Raw genomic sequence first — 22,169 nt, forward strand, 5'->3', positions numbered from 1 at the left:
TCGTCATGCATGTCATCGTCAAAATACATTAGTGGATCCACCTTAGCCCTCAAAGAGTTTTATAAACATTAGCAACCACCTCACTCCTCTTAGGCATGCCGACCCAAACCACATCAAACTTCCTTAGGCATCATTAATTTTTCTCATAACATTTTGGTGCCACTATCCTAATGGTGGCACCACTACATATAGGAAGAGCGACAAGATAGTAATAACTTGGGGTTCACTAAAGCCCAAGTTAGCACCATTACGCATAGTCTGTTCAATATCGATCGATCTACGACATGTATTAAACACTGATGGTATATCCACTATCAATAACTTGGTCAGATTCATCTTGGAGTAAGGCTCAACTCTGAATATGATGTGTGGCTCGACTTTGAATGTGATGTGCAGGAAAACAATCTCGAGGGGAGAGATAGTATTTAGTGAACCTCATCAAGGAAAAGGCTATTAGGGTAAGATCGTTAGTCGTTAAACCTTGTGTCTAAACAATATCATAATAGAGGATGTCAGTATAGTTACTTATGTCAATCACCATAATAAAGGATGTTAGTGGGCCACAGTTTGCATCATTTCCAATAATGTCTACACTTGTTAAGTGATATTTAGGATGACCGTGGTTGGAAAGTGCATATCGGTTAAGGTTCCCACTGAATAATAGAGGCTTGGGTCATTGAATAGACACTAGTACTATATGGGGGTCTGTGTCAAGATAGATACACCAAGTATCAGGAATGTTAGTTGTTGCCTCTCATGAGTGAAGGTACTATAGGTTGAAGGGTGGAGCATCCTCGCTTGAACTCTTATTGAGTGGTTCGGTAGATTAACACTCCTGCAATATATAGCTCCCTATCTTTTTATTGCTCGAAGGTCCATTCATATAAAAGTCTAAAAAACTAAGTCATGGATCAAATATATAAAGCATCGGAGAAGGAGGGTTCAGATCGTATTCCAAGGAGACAAGTTGAGATCTGCATCGACTAGCTAGTCCTCGTTCAATTTTTAGATCACCTCTAAAGAGGAGAGTATCTCCTACGGTCAAAGCACTCCTCAAGGGTTAGTAAAAAGGCTATTATCTATGGGATGTGTCAAGTAGTTAAGGACAAAGCCCTAATCTCAATCAATCCCTACGAATAAAAAATGCTCCTTCCAACCCTTATTGTTTAATAGAGCAACCCTCACCTTAAAGCCCTCTTAAGGACTAAGATAGTAGTCATTGAGCCCTTTGCACAAGTAGGAGGGAAAAAACAACTTACAGGTTGGAGTTACACAGAATTCCCCGATGAAGATCATGAGATAAGTTGTGCAAATGAAGAGGGCCCTAACCGAGGTACTTGCTACCGGGACACTCTTAGGGTAAGTATTCCAATGACACTCGACATGCCTCTTTTGGAGTAAGGTTTCATGACCCAAGCCTAATAGGCTAATTGATTTATTAACTTCGTTTGACCAATCTACTAGCCAAAATACTTAAATTAAAGCTAATAATAGCATACTTATCAAACCCTTATAAGTTAATTTTAATCATGTCTATTTTCGATGTTGGACTAATCAGAGGTGTTACAGTAAGCGTCCAAGTAATACTTGATGTGTCCTTTGTTAGGGTGAATATCCAAAGCCCAATGTGCCCTTCTTGGGGTTAAAGCCCTCTTAAGGACTAAGATAGTAGTCATTGAGCCCTTTGCACAAGTAGGAGGGAAAAAACAACTTACAGGTTGGAGTTACACAGAATTCCCCGATGAAGATCATGAGATAAGTTGTGCAAATGAAGAGGGCCCTAACCGAGGTACTTGCTACTGGGACACTCTTAGGGTAAGTATTCCAATGACACTCGACATGCCCCTTTTGGAGTAAGGTTTCATGACCCAAGCCTAATAGGCTAATTATTTTATTAACTTCGTTTGACCAATCTACTAGCCAAAATACTTAAATTAAAGCTAATAATAGCATACTTATCAAACCCTTATAAGTTAATTTTAATCATGTCTATTTTCGATGTTGGACTAATCAGAGGTGTTACAGTAAGCGTCCAAGTAATACTTGATGTGTCCTTTGTTAGGGTGAATATCCAAAGCCCAATGTGCCCTTCTTGGGGTGAGTGTTTCAATGACACCCGATGCGCCCTTCTTATGCTGAGCATCCAAGCATTGTCGAATATATCTCTCTTGAGGTAAGTACCTCAATAGCATCCAACATGCATCTTTCAAGGTGAGCATCCAAGCAATGTCCAATGTGCCCCTCTTGGGACAAACATATCAATAACACCCGGCGTGTCCCTCTTAGGGTGAGCATTCAAATAACACTTAATGTGCCCTTCTCAAGGTGAGTATCTTAAGGGGCAACTGATATGTCTCCATTGGGATAAGTATCCAAACAATACTTGTCTCGGGATGAGAGTCTCAATGGCACCCAATGTGCCCTCCTCCTCAACGAGCATCCAAGGTGTCCATCTAGTGAACACTCAAGGCATCCACCTCGACGAGTGTCTAAGATAATTAGGTCAATTAGTTCCTAACGTCCTTGATGAGCGATCGAGGCAACCAAGTCAGCTAGTTCTCAACCTGACCAGGTCAGCAAACTCCTAATCTCAACGTGTGTCTGAGTTGACTAGGTTGACTAGTCCCCTAACTCTACTAGGTTGGTTAGATTTTGACATTCTCAATGAGCATCCGAGGCAGCTAGGTCAACCAATTCCCAACCTAACCAAGTTGGCCAGCTCTTGACCTCCTCGACAAGAATCCAAGTTGACAATGTCTGTAAGTCCCTAACCCAACTAGGTCGAATAGCGCCCGACCTCTTCGATGAGCGCCCAAGGCAACTAGGTCAATCAGCACCCAACCTCCTTGTTAAATGCACGAGACAACCAAGTCGGCCAGTGTCCAACCCGACCAGATCAACTAACTCTCATCTGATCAAGTCAATCAAACATATGGGATCCCCTTTATTTCCACATAGTGTATGTGCTTACCCAATTACTATACTTCTAGACCTCTCTAGAAGAGCTCTCAAAGTGCACATTCATAGAGAATAAATGATACAAGAAATCTTCTCGACCAATAACAACTCGGCACAGGGCCATATATGTGATAGCCTGGTTGGCATAAATAAGATAAGAACTATCCCATTGTCTATCAATATGGACATCAGTCCAAAAGGAGTGATCAAGAGTTATTCTTACTAAATAATATTTTATAAGATATTCTCCCTCTTTTACCTAATATGAAAAGTTATTATTTATATTATTACCAATGTTATATATTATTTCCTAAATTTATTCTATTCATATCGAGACTAATTTAAGTATTAGAGAGATCGAATTGGGATCTACCTTAGCCGTCGAAAGAGTTCTTAAGATACATCAATGGCTTAGTCATCCCTCTCATACACACGGACTAGAACCATGTTGAGCTAACTCAGGTGTCATTGACTTTTCCTTTCAATCGACTTGAGAATTTAATTTGCACAAGTAAAAATATTTATCCTTTTGATATTGTGTTTATATGATAAAATTACATACTTATTCTTAGAATCAATTTAACTCTACATTTGAGTTAAGCATGAATTTTATTATTTTTTGTTTATTTATTTATTGATATAACAAAATTACATTCATATCCCTCCAAAATCAATTATTCTTTATATTTATCACTCTAAATTTAAATTTAACATTTATTAGCTTATTTTTGGTGTATTTAGTAATTGATATAACAAATTGCATACATATCCCTCCCAAATCAATGATTGTTTTATATTTATCCCTTTAATTATGAGTTTAACATTTATTTTCATATCTATTTATATGACAAATTTGCACACAAATCCGTTCAAAATCAGTGTTTTATATCTCTATAATTGAATTTGACATTTGTACCCATATAAAAATATTTAAATACATTTGGATAAAATAATTAATCAAAATAGTACAGTATTCTAACTATTTAAAGTTTCCACTGGAAGCATATCTCTCTCGATAAGACTTTGAGATTTTTTAAGAATTTATAAAGATAAATTTTAATTCACTAATAATTAAGATTTATAAATCTTAATCCTAATTCATCAATGGTTCCTTAATCTAAATCCTAAGCCATCAAAAAAATGAAATCAAATTAAAACTACTGAACCTTTTTCCAATGGCTGGAGTTCTTGAGGCGACCGATAACAGTATCAATATCTTTATTGCTTTTGGTGACCATGTTCTTCTTAACAAGTGGCAAAAAGATTCCGAGTTTTACTTGCATTATCACTTCGGGGAATGATGTTGATTCATCTGAACATCTCTTCGAAAGATTCCTGCCGACATGTATTGTCACTGGGCACTGATGATAGAGCAACCTCAGAATTATTGATAGTACTACTACTTCTCATTGTGTTGACCACTCTATGGAGTCATTATATCTCCTGTTTTGCTATTCACAGACAAAGTCAGAGCCATCAGAAACAAATAAGAATGAAACATTTGCTAGTGGCATATTGTGTGTGAATAAGGTTGTTTAAGCAAGAGATAATAAGAACTCATGACATAGTACTGAAGGAAAGGGTGCACGGCTTCTTTCTAATTCACTGGTTTTTCTCCTTCTCACCTTATGAAATGAACAAATATCTATAGCATTTTCCTCAGATAAACATTAATAAGATCGATCTTGCTGGCACCAGAGAACAAAGCCCAATAAAGGATGCAAATGAATCACCAAGAACGATAGTTCATTGCATTGAAATAAGTAGCTGCATTCAGAAGAACAAAGCAACACACGTAGATAAGTAAATGATGGTTCCCTCAGCAAAGGAAACCCTTATTACCGAAGAGAAAATGGGAACTTAAAGAAGAAGACTACTAATACTGGACTACCAGCAAATTTATTTGAGACGGGCATGACACGCTGAACAAGCACATATGGGCAATGAGCAGGAAGCACCTTGAGCGGCAGCATGGGCTTCGATTTAGCTCTTCATCTGCCTTTGGACACATGAACCTCCTGCATGGAACCTTGGCCTGTCTTCATCATCTGCTCACACATAAGTGAGAAACAGTGTGGTTACTTCTCTACGTCACTTCATAAACATGAAGGGTAAGCCATGCATTCATAATATAGTACCTAGTTAGATGCATCATCCTGCTTGGCACCTTAGGCCATCTTTGACCTCTGCTCAGGAATAAGTAAAGGGTTGTGGTTACGTTTTCATCATGGCTTCATCAAAGACAAAAGGTCCAGATGCAGAACACATGAAGAGGAGAAGAAGCATATTTATTTGATAGTACCTTGATGTCCATCTTCTCGGGAGTCGGCATGTGCACCGCTTCGTTGGTACTTAGGGACTGGGTGTTCCATCCCTGATCTTCATCACGTTGCCTAGTGCGTGATTCCTTTGATGAGGCTTCTACTGGTGGTCTGTTGATTTTTCGGGCATCTGAAGCACGTCGAATTATAGGGAACGAAATGTTCTGCAGCTCTGGAGGATTGTAGGTCCCACAGTTCACAAGAACAAGTTGTTTGAGGGAGTTGAGTCGAAAGAACCAATCTTTTTCATCAATAAGGGATCTCAGGACAGAGATGCCATGGATTTCCAGTGTGCAAAGCAGAACAGGGTTCCTTTCTTCAAGGCAATCCCGGATGAGATGGATGTTATCAGTGTAAATCTTGAACATTGATGTTGGGGATATGTCCTCGGGAAAAATGATTGGACTAGGTGGATACACTAGAATGGTAAGTTCCCTGAGGAACGATGGCAGAGGCAGAGGCCCCCTTGAGTAGTTGCAATTCCAAATGAAGAGCTTATGAAGACAAGGAAACAGTTCAAAGCCATTCTCTAGTCCATCCCATGCATTCCAATTTTTCAGATCATCAAACAAGAGCTCCTCTAATGCAGGGAATGATACATTATTCTCTTTTTTCTCCTTTTGGGGATTCACACAAATTTTATCTTTGTCGATGCCAAAGAATGTTGTATCAATCTTGTCAATTGAGCTTAGAGATCTTATGTGCAGGATCTTGAGAAGCGGAAGCTCACCAAAAGGTGGAAGAGCCTTCCAGGAACTGCAATTGCATAACTTTAAGTGCTCTAAGTTGGACAACACTTTATTCTTCATCCATGTTGGAGATTTGCATCCTTTATAGCCTGAAATAGTCAGTTTTCTGAGATTTGAATGCGGTTTGAGTCCTTCAATAACTTTTTCGGCATCTTCCCATTTGCTGTGTTGGATTATCTCTTTCCCATTATAATCCCAATGTAGTTTCAACTTGCTAAGGTGCTCTTTGGTGTGCAGCATGGCCTGTTCTGCTTTTTTCATACTCTCAACATACTGGAGATTGTTGATGCAGAGTTTTCCTTGAAGCTGGTTCATGGCACTTAACTGTCCTACTTCAAATCCTTCCTTAAGCTGCACATGGTACTTCTTTAATTCCTGAAGAGAAGTTAGCTTGCCAACTCCAGCTATGGTAGAAATTGCTTCTAGACTAGGAATTAGGCGGCGAAGTCTTATTAACCTGTTCATCTTTTCTGGCAGCAACAAATTCTTAGAGCACATCTTCAGATTCACCCACTGTAGATGGTAAAGATTGAAAAATGATTCTGGCCATTCAGTAATTACATCACCTGGGATTTCCAAGTAGCGTAGATGTTTTAAACCACCAATAGCCTTAGGTAAGCCACTTCCAAGCACAGAAAGTATCAAAAGCCGCAGGCATTTAAAACTATCCAAAACCTCTTTAAGACTATCCACAAAGTCAGACTTGGGGATGCCATGGGAGAGATCACCAGCAACAACAAGGCTGCGCACATTGCCCTTCTTGCACAAAATCTTAGAAAACATAACCAGATTATCAGCAGTAACATAAATATGGCGAGCCTTATCTGGGATTCTAATCGGCTGATTTCCTTCATATTCATCATCAAGTCTAAAATATTCACCATCAGAAATACAATCGGCAAGCTCATGCAAGACAGCATGGATCACAAACTTGTCCTCCTTTCTCTTTGCATTCACGAAAAAGGATCGGGATGACAGCTCATTTATTAAGTCCTGACCAATGTCCTCCATCCTGTCATGTTTGTCATTTGCTTGAACAAAGCCTAGGGCCATCCACATTTGAAGTAAATCATCTCTCTCAAAGCTATGGTTCTTTGGAAACAAAGAACATGAAATATAGCACTGCTTCAAGTATGCAGGCAGCTGCTCATAGCTGAGTCTCAGAACTGACACAATGTCACCTTCCTTTTCTTCAATTTCATATATCTTCTTATGCAAGATTCTTCTCCAGTGTTCTTCCTTCAAATCATATTTTAAAGCACGTCCTACTGTCACTGCTGCCAAGGGTGAGCCCCCCAACTTCTGAGATATTTCCCAGCCTATCCGTTCCAACCTCCGATGCTCAGCATGGTTTTGGTCACTAAGTGAACATTCTTTGAGTAACTCCCAGTTAACCTTGTCATCTAAGCCATCCAGATTTACTATGTCCCTGGTCCCCATCATCTTTGCCACACTTTCAAGCTGAGTGGTTACTATGATTCTGCATCCCTTGTGACCAGATCTAAATGCACTGCACAGGTTTTCCCAGTTAGCAACGGACTCCTCCCACACATCATCTAAAACAACTAAAACCCTTTTGTCCTTTAGACACTCGGACAGAATTTTCTGTATCTCATCCAAGTTACTGATGCTATGAAGATCAGTCAGTTTGAGAATCTCATCCAAATTATTAATGCTGTGAAGACCAATATGTCGATGGATAGCAGCAGATTCTATGATTTCTATGGAAAGCCTCCTCACATCGAAATTATTGCACACACAGACCCATGCCTTAATATCATATTTTAAACTTTCATCATTGTATACAAGCCGAGCAAGTTCTGTCTTACCGATCCCACCAGGGCCTACTATGGAAACAAGAGAAAAACTGTTGCTATCAGGATTCAAATTGTTACCTGTTTTAAGAAGCATCTTCAGTTTCGTTACTTCTTCATCTCGTCCTCTCAGTGGCCTGGGCTTGATGGGGGAGGTTGTTCGTCGCCAATTGGGAATTTCTACATCATCCTTCTTGTTAGTTGCTACATTTAGCTCCACCACCTTGAGAAGTTTGCCAAGTTCATCTACAAGTTCACTGAATTGCTTGATAGCATCATCCAACTGGTTGAGATCCTTGTCGCAAAAAGCCAGTAGCTTGAGTGTGTGTATGAACTTGTTCTTGATCTTAGCCCGGTCTTTGCTCTGCTCCTCAAAAATCAGCTGGTTCTTGCCCTTGGCTATATCTTCAAGCAGATTGTACTCAAATCCATCGATCACGTCCTCCGCAGCATAAACAGAATCCTTTAGGTCCCATAGCCATTCCTCCAAACCGGGGTTTGTGATCCGTCTCTTGTCGACCTCAAAGAGTGCTGCTTGGATCTTTCTGAGATTTTTCTCCAGTTTTTTCAGTTTGCCTTTGACATCCCGGTACTCATACTGGTTCTTCACGTAGAGGATGCCCAGGTCTGCCACCTTAGCTATGAATGTGCCTATGAACCAACCTGCTATTAGCAGTGGAGCCATTAGAGGAGCTCGCCTCTGACTTCCAGCGGAGAAGAGACTGAGCTCAGATGAGCAGTAAGGTCATTAAGTGACGAAAGGGAAACTATGAGCAGACACATTTCATTCAGGACAGCAGACAACTTTAATATTGTGGAGCACCTTCTCATATTGTCTTATAAAAAGACCAACTCATCTTGACTTCAGAGATCTAGTTAGTCATTGGCACCTTCTGTAGATTCAAGGCATTGAATTGCCAACCAAATCAAGACATGGTGCCAACGAAGATGACAGATCTACAGTAAACGAGATTATATGACAAAGCCATGAGCAGTGCTTTGCACATGATACGTATAGATTAACACATGATAATAGTCATGTTGACTAGTGATCGACTACAATGATCACAAAATACAAGAACTGTCACACCGAAATCAATTTTTCCCCTCAATTATGGAACGCTTCAAGTGGTTGAGGGTCTATAATTTATGCCTCCGTTTGGTTGGATTTAGTGCTTGAGAGATGCATGTGAAATTATTTGCATCAGATAATCTAAAATCTAGCGTTAAATTAGGGAAGAAGACAGTGTTACCGGTTGGTCGCGGGTTCCTGTCTCCCTTCTGTTCTCTTCTTGAAAGGGAAGTCGGCCTTCCTTGCCGCCTCGGTGCTGCCGACGGAACGCCTGAATCCGAACAGGATCCGACTCGATCTGCCTCTTTCGTCCCGGGGGATGTTTCCCGGCATCAGATTCCGGCGTAGAAGATGCGGAATGATGACGATGAATCTGAGTCGAGAACATTCTCTCCGGTTTGGGGGCAACGGGGTCGGGGCGAGCAGCGGTCCGCGGCGGCGACGTTGACGGTGGAAAACGACGCCGGGAGGAGCTCAGCTGTCCGTTCCAGGCAGCAAACCCACGATTCCAGTGGGACCCAATAAAAAAAAACCGTCAGCACTCGTCATCAGTATATTGTGCCGGTCATTGTCATATTATCGTCTATAGCTAATTATCTTTCGCGTTTCAATTTTCACGCTAAAAAAAGTTGTATTAGCTATAGTTATATTGGTCCATTTATCCGGATGATATTAATTTTACTAATAAAAATAAAATAATAATTTTAATATTCGATAGCAGATGACATCGAAGGTGATAAACGGTGACATCACTAACGTTGACATTGATGTAGTTGTCTTACCGCATCCGATGACAATGAAGTATGCGCTCACTTGATGTCACCTACCTCCACGAGGAGGACATCATTGATCTTATCGTTACCCGCCTCATGTGTTTTGCATCTTTATCGATGTTAACGTAGTTGCCAAGCAGCAACTGCTATGTCAACGTCGACACAAATGGTGGTGGTCATTGTAGTGTCTACGATAAAGATGATGCCCACCTCATCGTTGACTCATTGGATGGATCCTAATCTCGATCCGAAGCTAGAGTCGTCGAAGCTCCTATCGCTCCCCCCACTGTCATATTAGTTCTAGTATCACCTCTGGCCAAACGATCCTTTCACTGCTCAGTAATTACGTCAGCATCAATGCAAATATAACCCTAACACTAATGCAGAGTCATAAATCATAGACCCTCAATCACATGATTGTGGTGGTCATTCGTTTCCCACATGCAGCGTTCCATAATTGTGGGAAAATTTTGATTTTGGTGTGACATGTATTTTATGATCATTGTAGTCTATCACCGGTCAACATGACTATTGTCATGCGTTAAGCACTACACATGACCATATAGTCTGGTTTACTATAGATTTGTCATCTTCATTGCGAACATGTTTTAATATGACTAACAATTTAACGCCTTGGTATATAACTGTTGATATATCATTTTCCACCCATGTCGCTCTGCATCTACGTCGACGTCGACATGTATATCATTCAATAACTACGTCAGCATCGATGCAGATGTAGAACAATGTGATTCAGGCGGTGCACTCCTCGTTAAGGCGGATGGTATCACGATAAGAGCAGACCTTATCGTTGTTGAAAGTAGCTAGGCAGCTGTGTCAGTGTTAACACCAACAACATCGTAATCTATCGTAGAGCGGTAAAATTATCTTTTTACATTTTATTTTCGTGTTTCTATAAGTAAAACTAATATCGTTAGGATGAATAAATCTAAATGTCTCACATTCGTAATTATAGGAATATCAATCTAATTTTTTAAAATATAAAAATAGAAACATTAAAGGTAATTGGCTATATAAGATAATCTATAATTAACCTTCAGATTTAATTTAAAGAAAGATAGCACCAGCTCTACAGTATATAGAGCTATTTCTTGGGTTGCTGGTGAGGATGGTTATTGTGCATGAAATGAAATAGGTGGTGTGACAGTGCGGAGCTGTTGAAGTCAACAAATAATTAAGGGGAAGTTGCTGTCTAGCTGAGGATATAAATGCTGCTTTGGAGGACAGAAGTCCAAAGTTGCGTACTGAGACGGATGTTAAATATTTGGATCGAATCTTCCTCAAGCAGGATTTAGCTGCCAAGTCAAAGTGAGGAGGTCAAGGGTTCGGTGCCACCTGCATATCAGTATATTTTGCTGGTATCATAAAACATCCATCAGATCATAATAATTAAGATCAACTATTGTTTACTCGATACCGCCTTGGTTGCTCTCGAAGGTTTCTTCTTGTGCATGTGGATCCGAACCAAGTTGGATCAATTAACTATCACCTATATCATCTCCCAATATTTTGATGTAAAAAAAAGGATCCTAATCTTTCCCCTCGGTAAAAATGCTTACCTATATGATGGTTCTTGCAGAGGTCATTGGCCGTGACCTTTATCGCTCTCGAACACCCGAACATCTACGATATCCCATGGTCAACGCCAACGAATCTCACCATCCTCAATTGATAGATTTCATATATTAAACTCTTTGGGCACAAATCCAACTGATGTCTAAAGGATATGTGTTTGGAGTTTCATCAAATAAAAGAAGTAGATTCATCTACTTCAGCCAAATCCCCCTTTGCCCAGTGAAAGAGTCATCGATTCCCTCAAAGTTTCAGCCATTGACCTTGGATCCCCCTACTATACTTTGAGCACAAATCCAACGAATAGATTCATTTGATTCCACTTCAATTAAATCCCTCTATGCCCAAAAGATCAAGGAGGCATCGATCCGCCGAAGTTTTCATATATCGACCTTTGGAGGCGTTCCATGGAGGCATAGGTCTCATGAAACATATAGCAATTTTTGGTGCTCAGATGACCCTTTATGACAATACATTTTGTGCTCAGATTAATCTTTATCACACGTCAAATATACTAATGTGCCGTGCCATACCTTCCCTATGACACTAGGGGGCATGACCTGTGAGCAGTATTCTTTTATCTTCAATCACTCTCGGTGAGCTTCTTTGACCAGCCGGCTAAGGAATTGGAGTAGGACTGTTATCCTCTTGACAGTCGACAAGCTAAGAAGGAGATGCTACGGACTTCACCACCAAATGAGGCTTATCACCAATGCGCATAGCTCGGTCCTCACGCGCCTGAAGGCTCATTTACATCAGCTTCCAACGCTTCATTTTTTGACTAATCCAGTTAGTAATATTTTGTTGTCGTGGAATCCTTTGAGAAAATTGTGATAACTCATGTATCCAGAGATTAGCCTCAAAGGCTAAATAGTTGTAAAGTTGAAATTTTCTTTCTTTCTGGAAATCAGGTTTTCTCTCTGTGTTCCTTCATGTGCTAGGCTGCTGTGATGAATAGGGCACTGGATGTATAGGCCAACAACATCTGAGGCACAAAGCAAGGCTGCTAAAGATTGGCAAATAGCAGGACGCTGCTGAATGCTCAATATTAGACAAAATTTTTTCCTTTAGCCAGCTTGGAGATTTGAGCCCATGTATCCTGTAATCATCATCTCTCTAAGATTAGAATGTGACTGGAGACCTTCAAGAATCTATTTATGTTCACAGGCTGAACTTTCCTCGAGTCACAGCATGATGGAGACCTTTGATGCAAAGTCACTTCTGAAGCTCGTTCATGGCCCTTAACCATCCTACATCGAAACGTTTCTGATGCTGGAGACAATACTCTTAATTATGAAGAGTTTCAATTGCTGATCCCAGCTATGACAGAAATTGCTTTACATCAGCATTTATGAACGACTTGTTCAAGTTTTTCTGCAACTGCAAATGCTTAGAGTGCCACAGATTCAGCCATTCTAGATATTAAAGCAAGCAAAATAACTTGAGGAGCTATTCGATTTCATTGCTAGCGAACTGTAGATAAATCCACCGGAAGCTCAGAAAGTATCAACATCTGCAAGCGTTTAAGATCTTCCAAAACCTCTTCAACATTCTGCAAGCTAATGAAACACTGTGGATCACAAACTTGTTATTCTTCCTCTCTTAATAAATGACTTACTTGAAAGATCATCTACTAAGTTCCCACTGTCTACTCCATCAGAGTGAGCAAACCACAGGGCCATCCAAAGCTACGGTACTAGATCTTTCTCAAAGCAGTAATTCTTTGGAAACAAAGCATATAAAAAATAGGATAGATTCAGATGTGCATGCAGCTGTCATATATGTTCCAACTTTTGAAGTTTTGGTCACCAAATGCTTCTTTAAATAATTCCCAGTTCTCAGATTTATTGTCACCTATACTTTTTGCCATGCTTTCAAGCCTGGCTGTCGCTAGAATTCTGCTTCCTCATTCCTAGAATAAAACAGGGTGGCAAGGTACTCCAATGAATTATTGAAACCCTCCCACACATCATCCAAGATGATCAAAATCCACTTGTCCATCATCCCCTTGGTAAGAACATCCAAATTTCACCCTAAATAATAGATCTGTGAAGATTACCAAGGAGCTCGATTTCATTTACTCCCAGAAAACAAAACCACCATAGGAAAACCACCTAAAACTCTGGTTTCATCTGTAAGTTGACAAGACTAAATTTCAACTGACAATTAAATACTAAGAGAACGGCCATCTAAATATAGGAGCATTCCTAATTGAAGAAACTAACAGGACACATTAATATTTATTGTAAGCCACAGCCAGTGTTCCCTGTCCAGTGACAAATCAAAAAGAATTGCAAGCCAATGATGATAATTGAACTGAATCCTGCAAGGAAAAAAAAAATCAAGGATACTGTTGTTAAAATCATGAACCACCTTCTGAATGATACTGTCTAGGTTGAACAAGAAATTATAGAATGTAAAGTTTCCTAGTTGCAATGGATCAAGTAAAAAAATGCTATAGAAAACAAATGATATTGTCGACTTGTGGTATATCAGTGGCGAGCATATGGAACTGATGCAATTCAAAATTAAGTTTGAGAAATCAATAACTTTTTCATAAAAGTTATTGGCTGTCATGGTCAATAATATAAAAAGAAGATGCAAAGCAATTTTTGAAGTAAAAGTCAGGAGATGAAAAAGATCTGATACTGTACTAGTTTAAGTCAAAAACTCAATTGTGGGTTAACTTGCAAACACATTCCTTAATTTACCAGACTTGACAAACCTCATATCTCGATTTTAAATTCCAATCAAGCATAAGACATCCATCAAGGGAGAGGAAGCCTCCTTCATGTATTCAATGTATGCTTTTCCACATTGGACAATATCATTTTTCAGCGGCAAGGTAAAGTTTAATTCTTGCGGTAGCTAATGACCTCATTTCTGTCAGATCGAGAATCCTGAAATGTCATAAAGAAAACAAACTAATATCAGAAAAGGATATATGATGAATCCTATTCAGAAATCTGAAGGATACTAGTTAATCATCATCCTACATACATAGCTATGATTCTTAGGATAAATGGGCTTGTTACATGTAGCAGCCCCTGGCATGTAACTTATCAAGAAGAAAATTTCAAAGTATGAAGCAGCAAAACTTCTATTAAGCTTCAGAAAGGATTAGATAGCCCCCGTAAGGATTAAATAAGGGGATAGCCATTATTACCTCTAATACAAAATTTCAGAGCTACGTGAAACTATTGTGACAGATTGAGACAATTGCTGGAATATAGAAAACTGGCAAACTCCCACTAAAGAAACCAAAGAGAAGCTTCCACAGGGTCAAAATGAAATCTCTATTTAGCTATGACATACATTTCCTCCAAAGGAAGCAGATTTGGACATCAACTTGTAACAAAATATTGTTAAAACTTAAAATTTTAGGTTGTCGCCAGAAAATTTGACAAATCATAATATCAATTTAATCTCTCTTCTGACAAGAAAATCATTCTTTTAGGAGAAATTGCTCCTCCTCTCCTACTAATTCTCACTTCTGTGAAGAAACATACTCAGAATGTAGAAAGCAAGTAAACAGAAGATAGCCTGAGCAGAAAGTTTAGTTTGGGCATACAACTAGCATAGCTATGGCATAAAAAATTAATATACGGTTTTAAACAGGAGTTCATTAAATCCGTAGTCCATTCTACCACCACATCTCATTCTGGTAAAGAAGGCATACCTCACAGACTCCCCAAGTCCTCAGTGTGCAACTACGGCAAAGTTCCTTCCACCTCCCTCCACATCTCAGCATTTGTGGGGAACTTCTCCTTCACCTTTGCAATAATATCCCTAGCCTCCTCAAACTTCGAAGTACTAACAAGCCCATTCACAAGCTCCCTCATAAGGGAAAAACATGGCACCCAATTCCTCTCCATACTCTTCCTACACACTTCCAAAGCCATCTCAAAAGCCCCACCTTTGCACAGAAAGTAAATCAAACTGAAGTAACACCTGCTCTCAGGGACCAATCCTCTCTTATCCATCTCCCTGAAAAGCACCTTCGCCTCATCCAAGCACCCCTCAATGCAGAACCCCAAGATGAGATGATCATAGGTGACCCAATTTGGCTTCATGCCCCTCATTCGCATTTCCTTCAGTAACTCCTTGGCCTCATTGCTTTTCTTCAGCTTGCATAAGCTCAGAATCCTAACATTATAGATTGAGAGACCGGCATGACATTTATGCTTCTTCATCAACCACAGAACCTTCCTAATATCATCAAATAACTGCTCGCGGTAAAACCCAGCAAGCGCAACGCTGAAAGTCGTCAAATTTGGCTTTATTCTCATCCGAACCATCTCCTCCAAGACGGAAAAGAAGCATCTTGACGATCCCGATTCGCAAAATGCTTTAATTACGGTGTTGTAGGTGTCGAGATTAGGGTTTATACCGTAGGAAATGGTAAAATCGTAGAAGATTCTCGGGACCTCGGCGTGTTTCTTGGACAGGATGCAGGCGAAGAGGAGAGCGTTGAGAGATCGAACAGACGGGGTTTGGGATGCTTCGAATGTGCGGAGGGCGTCCGGGAGCATGCCGGCCTGGCCGAAGAGGACAATGACGTGGGGACGGGCAACGGCGGCGGAGGTGGAGGAGAGGAGGCCGTCGAGGAGGGATCGGACGGAGGTGGGGGAGCCAGCGGCCGAGAGGGAGGAGACGGCGAGGGAGAGGGCAGTTCGATCGGGGTAGGAGTTGGGCGAGAGTGCAGCGGCGCGGCAGATGGAGAGAACGCGGGCCGGGTCCTTCTCGGAGCGGAGAAGTGAGAGGGCAGCGACGGCAGTGATGGGTTCGGCAGGGTCCGCGGTCGGGGCAGCGGAGAGGCGGCGGGGGAGGGGGAGGCCGAGAGGAGGGAGGCAGCGGCAGAGCCTGACGAGCAAAGCCATCGCAACGATTGGGTCGGTTACAAGGTGGGTAACGCGAGCCGGCCACAACTCCATGAGTTATAGAACGCATCTTGATGACATCAAAACAGACAGATACTTGCACAGATTTTAAAGCATACCTTCCTTTGTCCGAAGAAAGGAAAGCCAAAAGAAGCAGAAAGGAATGGCTTCGCAGATCTGATATATGCCTTCGGCTTCCTGCCATCCTTCCGCACCTTCCACATAAAAACTAACAGGCAGCTGCCACCGCCGCCCATTCGAGCCGGCAATGCCCACCGAACTCAGCTCGCCGCCAACCCTGTTCATCTCGCGGCCGGTCCATAGGACCCTCACCAAGCGAGTCGTCAAGCTCATCTGCTCCGCCTTCCTATCCCTCCTCCTCGCCGCCTGCGTCCTCCTCTTCGTGCTCTGGCTCGCCCTCCGCCCCCACCGCCCCCGCTTCCACGTATCCTCATTCTCCGTCACCGGCCTCTCCGCCAACGGCTCGGCCCCTCTCACCTTCTCCTTCGAGGTCGCGGTCCGGAACCCCAACCAGGAGATCGCCGTCTCCTACGACTCGGTCTTCGTCTCGGTCTACTACCGGGACGACCGGGTCGGGGCCGCGGCAGCCCCGGCGGCGGGACCGTTCTTCCAGCCGCCGAAGAACACGACGGTGATAAGCGGGAAGGCGGCGGGGGTGGCGCCGGCTGCGGCAGCGGGGACGGTCGCGCGGGAGGCGAGGGCGGGCTCGGTGGTGTTCCGACTGCAGCTGGCGTCGGTGGTGCGGTTCAGGATGTCGACGTGGGACACGCACCGGCACCACCTCCACGTTAGCTGCGACGTGGAGGTGGGGCCCGACGGGCTCATCACGGTGGGCTCCAAGGACAAGCGCTGTTACATCTATTTCTTGTAGCCGCATGTACTTCCATCAAAAATAATATATATTGCAAAAATAATATATTACAAAAGGAACTTACATGAGTTATATATATATTACAAAAATAATATATATATATATATATACAGTAATTACGTAATTACTGATAGAAGAACAACATTCATGCTCAAAGGGGTGAAACATTTGTTGGATGCAACATTTTACATATGCCACAGAGCTGCATTATTGCTATAGTAGACACTATTGAGAGGGTAAATAAGTTGGAGAGGAAGAAATAGTAATGTCAAAATAATTATGCATGTCAAGAACAGTGAATTCAAGTGCCAGATTATTAAATGTCTCAAACAAGATTAACATAACTACACGAACAAGGTATGTTTCCGAGAGTACACCATGATTTATTTAAGATACGAACAATACAGCAAGTTCTAGTCGCACGCTATACAACAAACGATACGAAAACAAGCACCGTAAAGACGAGATGGATTTAGTTTTAATTTGGGGTTATCAAATGCGGAAAAATGAAGAGCCAAGCACAGATGTATGGTTTCTGCCCAAGTTGAGCCCTCTAAGACATTCCAGATTCATCACCTCAGAGTGGTCGACAAAAAGATTCACCTGTTGGAAAAATTACATGATCCAATTTAGCAGAGTTCTCTGTTATGAGAGTTTGGTTAGATCAGGTGAAAGAAAGGGGAAAGTGTATTACCCTTGGTCCGTAGCGCTTGACGAACCACTCTGAAGTCTTACCACTGGATGCTTCGAACATGGTTTTCTCCAGTCCCAAGCGACCTATGATTTTTGCAATAATGTCTGATCTGAGAGAGTCAGCATACTTGCAAATGTCGTCGGCGTCGATCATAATCATATCAGCCCCAGCTTCCAAGCATCGCTCGGCCCTTCTGATTAACAAATCAACATCTTCAATGATTTCTGTGAAACAAAAAAACCGTGGAATGATGATGCAAAAAAACCTAGAATAGAATCTTAAAGAAAGGAATACAACCTCGTCAATCATACATGGTACATGGTTTGGCCTGTGGCTTAGTGAATCAGAGGTTCCAATTCTAGCAATAAAATTTACAGTCTATTGCAGCTTTAGCATTTTATTTCTAACTGTTTAAGATCGACAAAAAGAAATAGCATTCGAATCTTAGACAAGGAAGCCAAGGACAAATTTGCATCTGTGCCAAGGTGAAACAGAGGTTCCAACTCAAGCCTTTGGAAGCAACAAAAGTTTTTTATAGTCTCTACTTTGTCAAAATACTATTACAACTTTAACATTTTTATTTAACTGTTTAAGATCGATGAGAAACAAATAGCATTTGAAATCTTAGACAGGGACAAATTATCTTCAAATCTCAACAAGTAGCTACTGGTGTATATCTAACCACTGAAAGCTTAAAAAGATCAAATGACTGTTTACAAGAAATCCAAAGGAGAAACGTAAGATGTATACCAACTGAATATTTTTTTGAAGTATATTGATATGCCATTTATGGAATACGATCCACATATTCATGCATTGAACTTAAGCCTTCATGCATAACTTTCCGATGCTAGCTTTGAAATGAGTGGTGAATGAAAAGACTGTAGTATAGATAGGCATTTTATGGGTTAAAAATAAAAACAGAATCTTAGTTCTGTGTCTATGATTTTACGACCTTAAAGTTTGCTAGACCTGCAATTACACAAAATAGCTTGTGTGGATCCAATTGTCATAATAAGCTATTGCACTTCCAGGTTGCTATTCCAAGTTGCCACAGGCAATCTGATTCTAATTACCTGAGCTTGGGGGAACAGGAGCTATATAGGCTCCAAAAGCTCTATCTCCAGTTACGGGAATATCAGACCTGTCAAACTTTACTGAAAACTGTGGCTTGGCTTTAAGGCCCCCACCCTTGATGAGACGAACAAATCTCAAAAGTGCTTCTTCAGGAAGTTTCAGTGATCCAGCATTTAACTCGATTGTGTCAAACCCTAGATTTTTGCAGTCCTGTAAATGCACAAATGCAAAGTATTTAATTTAAATGGAAAGAAATAAAGAGGATAAAAGATAAAATCGGAAAAGTTGCATACCTCAACATATTGTTTGAATGAAGAAGGGCCTTTGCGAAGCAGATGCTCTGACCAATCACCTGTACTAACATATATGTTGTGTCTGTGTGCCAATTCTGTTATTTCCCTAATAAATTCCTTTGGCATCAAACTATGTGAGCCTCCTGAGAACTTCAAACCATCGACAAACTCTCCCATGGATTCCAAGATGTCCTACAAGTAGTCATCACAAGTCTTTTTCAAAAACCTAGCATGGCTTAATCGATGATGATCGGATATTAAAAAAAAAAAGAGGGGGAAAATCCACTAAATACACTAATTCTTATCATATATATTATATACCATGATGTGTTAAGCCAAATTTTCACAATCATGATAAACTTTATTCAAGTTAATCAGCAACACGAAGCACCATACAATTTAAAGAAAAGAAATTATGTTTATGAAAAGGATTCTGCAAGCCTGCAACAGACTAGGAAGTAGGAAGTAGCTTCAACACCATTTAAATAATATGTGAGCAAACATAGAACATTAGGTTGACATACTATTGAAAAGACATGAAAAGAATAAGCCAACAAGAACTTTTTCTTAATGGCAACAAAATTTCCCTCATAAAGTAACATAACGGACCAAAGAAGTTGCATAAAAGGTGAATCAGGATCAGCAACATAAGAGTACTACTATAATATCAGAAAATTACTGGTATCAAGGAAAACTAACTTCAGTAATCAACGTAACAACGGATAGAAACTACATATGCTTCACAATTTTACCATAAAACTAGTTTCTGCAAATGGTTGAGTTTGAAATTAATAAGTTTCTCAATAAATTTGAGATCTACACTGAGAAGGAAATTGCTGTATGTTAAACATGTACATGAACCATGCTTCAGTTCACTTTCACTCCCATGCCTATTCCGCAGCTCGTATTTCATGTTTCATTCCCTTGCCTGTGGTTCTCAAGGAACAACCATCCAAAGAGTCACCTCCTAATTAGTTATCCATAACTAAGCATAATTTACTAACCATTTTTCTTCGACTTAAGATGGAACCCTCAGTTGACATAAACATGAACTATTAGATTCGAGAACATCTTAAATGTCTCTGCTTATGGCACATCACATAGTAAAAAGGATCCTACAGAACTTGCATCTTTTGGTGGCACACGGATTTAGGCCATAATATCACAACAGAATCAGCAATTTTGGAAATGGTGTTCGATGGATAGCTAGTTTCGCGGTTGAAGGTAAAACACCAAGAAGCGCGCTTGCAAACCCCAAATAGCTGCTGCAATAAAATGCTATTGCCAATGTCATGATCGATCCATAAAGCAGGAAGCTGTTCATTTTCCACTCTCCCTATAGGGCATAACTCATACTCTGTCAACCAACTCGTCATCAAAATGCCGGAACATCAAACTCAAGGAACAGCTTCATCGTTTCAATTAAGAGCAAGAATCCACTAAAAAAGGAAGCTTAAACATTGGCTGTTAAGGATATAAATATATAAATCTAGTGTTATCTACTGACATTGATAACACAATGTCATTGATCAATGACATCGATAAAAGATTTAAGATGGTAGATGGTATCAGACGAAAGGTCCTGATTTCGAATCTTGTCCAGGCCACGTGCTGAGTTGAGCTATCTGTCACCCGCACCCACAAATGAGCGACGGTGATTTATATAGATCATATCTCATCTAATGGATTAAACTTTTAGATGCTACAGCATTGATAAAAAATTTAAGATTAGCCAATATAGATCCAAGAATCTTCTCGTCCACATCAATGACACAAATTGAGCATATCCCAATGCTCTCGAGGGAAGCAAGAAAGTGAGACCGACAAGGGCAACCATCGCCGCTCCCCATTCGAGACGAATTCAACGAATTCGATCGTTTCCGTGAAGAAACGATCCAAATCAGGAAGAAGGGAAGGCGATGCCGGTTGGTACCTCGAGGTCGTGGCGACGGCCGGCGAGGCAGTGGTCGGGCCCCCTGATCTCGGTAACGCCGAAGCATCGCGGCTTCTCCGGCCGGTCCTCGTCCTCGCTGAAGCTCTTCCAACCGTAGTAGTAGTTCGATGCCATCTCTCTCTCTCCCTCCTTGCTCTCTCTCTCCCTGCTTACCGGCATATGAGCTGAGGGAGAAAGGATCGGAACCTTTGAGCGGGTTCTGGAAGCCTCTCCTTCCTTCCGCCAGGCGCCAGCAAAGCCAATTTCGCACGGAGAAGTTTCTATTGGGCTTTATTTGGGCCTGCGGATTAATCCTCAATTAGCTATCTTTTCTATTCTAATACTTACACTTTAAAAAAATATATTGACATATTTATAGATATTAAAGTAAAATATATAAATCTATTTATCATAACAGAATCAATTTTAATATTTTGATGTTTAACATTCGCGGAATCAAAGTCTACCGTCGAAGCCATCACGACGGAGATCCATCGCCTATTCAGGTCATGTCGACGATAGGGGTGCACATCTTTGGGCCCTACTTCAATAGGTGATGAATCTTTGCAATGACTTGGCCAATAGACTTCAACTTCATGACGATAAAATAGCAATGCAGACGTTTACGTCAACGCCAACAACATCGTCATCCACCACCATCAAAACATTAAAATTATTTTTTTTTCTTTTTATTTTTATATTTTCATTAGTAAAACTAATATCATAGGATAAATAAACCTAAATATTTTATTTTTATAACCATAAGGATATCAAAATAATTTTTTAAAATGCACGGACCGAAATACTAAAGAGTAACTAACTACATGAGACAATATATAATTAGCTCTTGTAGCCTATATATATATATATATATATATATATATATATATATAAAGTCAAATTAATTTTATATACATTACATATATAGCAAAACCTAAAGAATTGATAGGAGAAATTGACCTTAGCCACAACAAGGAATGTTCTTGAAGCTTGTGGGCTGATAATATCACACAGCAATGACAAAGGATAACAGATGAATGAAAAATAGGACAGCGGCAGTCGAACTAAATTGCTATCAGACACATTTCAAATCAGAGACAATTGCATAATCAAGCATATA

At 40.6% G+C, this 22,169-nt stretch overlaps 4 protein-coding genes across 5 annotated transcripts; 1 reads left to right on the forward strand and 3 right to left on the reverse strand.

The window, feature by feature from the left end:
- Nucleotides 1-4,657: 4,657 nt before the first annotated feature.
- On the reverse strand, nt 4,658-8,660 carry LOC135626641 (disease resistance protein RGA2-like). The gene is made up of 3 exons (XM_065132087.1): nt 5,261-8,660; nt 5,097-5,144; nt 4,658-5,006 (listed from the first exon to the last, which is right to left on the reverse strand). The coding sequence occupies exons 1-2, from the start codon at nt 8,525-8,527 to the stop codon at nt 5,127-5,129; spliced, it is 3,285 nt and encodes a 1,094-aa protein (XP_064988159.1). The 5' UTR covers nt 8,528-8,660; the 3' UTR covers nt 4,658-5,006; nt 5,097-5,126.
- Nucleotides 8,661-11,017: 2,357 nt separating this feature from the next.
- Nucleotides 11,018-16,328, reverse strand: LOC135626642 (small ribosomal subunit protein mS86 (rPPR1)-like). Of its 2 annotated transcripts, none has more exons than XM_065132088.1 (3): nt 14,960-16,328; nt 14,006-14,180; nt 11,018-13,603 (listed from the first exon to the last, which is right to left on the reverse strand). In XM_065132088.1, the coding sequence occupies exon 1, from the start codon at nt 16,212-16,214 to the stop codon at nt 14,991-14,993; it is 1,224 nt and encodes a 407-aa protein (XP_064988160.1). In that variant the 5' UTR covers nt 16,215-16,328; the 3' UTR covers nt 11,018-13,603; nt 14,006-14,180; nt 14,960-14,990. The 2 variants fall into 2 exon arrangements, with proteins under 2 accessions (XP_064988160.1, XP_064988161.1); XM_065132089.1 differs by having other exon boundaries at nt 13,992-14,180.
- Nucleotides 16,329-16,428: 100 nt separating this feature from the next.
- Nucleotides 16,429-17,052, forward strand: LOC135627583 (NDR1/HIN1-like protein 13). The gene has a single exon (XM_065133707.1). The coding sequence runs from the start codon at nt 16,429-16,431 to the stop codon at nt 17,050-17,052; it is 624 nt and encodes a 207-aa protein (XP_064989779.1).
- Nucleotides 17,053-17,348: 296 nt separating this feature from the next.
- Nucleotides 17,349-21,301, reverse strand: LOC135626643 (protein HEAT-STRESS-ASSOCIATED 32-like). The gene is made up of 5 exons (XM_065132090.1): nt 21,050-21,301; nt 19,117-19,308; nt 18,823-19,033; nt 17,747-17,970; nt 17,349-17,655 (listed from the first exon to the last, which is right to left on the reverse strand). Exons 1-5 carry the CDS (start codon nt 21,227-21,229, stop codon nt 17,545-17,547), a joined length of 918 nt encoding a protein of 305 aa, XP_064988162.1. The 5' UTR covers nt 21,230-21,301; the 3' UTR covers nt 17,349-17,544.
- Nucleotides 21,302-22,169: the final 868 nt, after the last annotated feature.

This window comes from Musa acuminata, chromosome BXJ2-11 (genome assembly GCF_036884655.1).
Source record: "Musa acuminata AAA Group cultivar baxijiao chromosome BXJ2-11, Cavendish_Baxijiao_AAA, whole genome shotgun sequence".
Classification (NCBI taxonomy): Eukaryota; Viridiplantae; Streptophyta; class Magnoliopsida; order Zingiberales; family Musaceae; genus Musa; species Musa acuminata.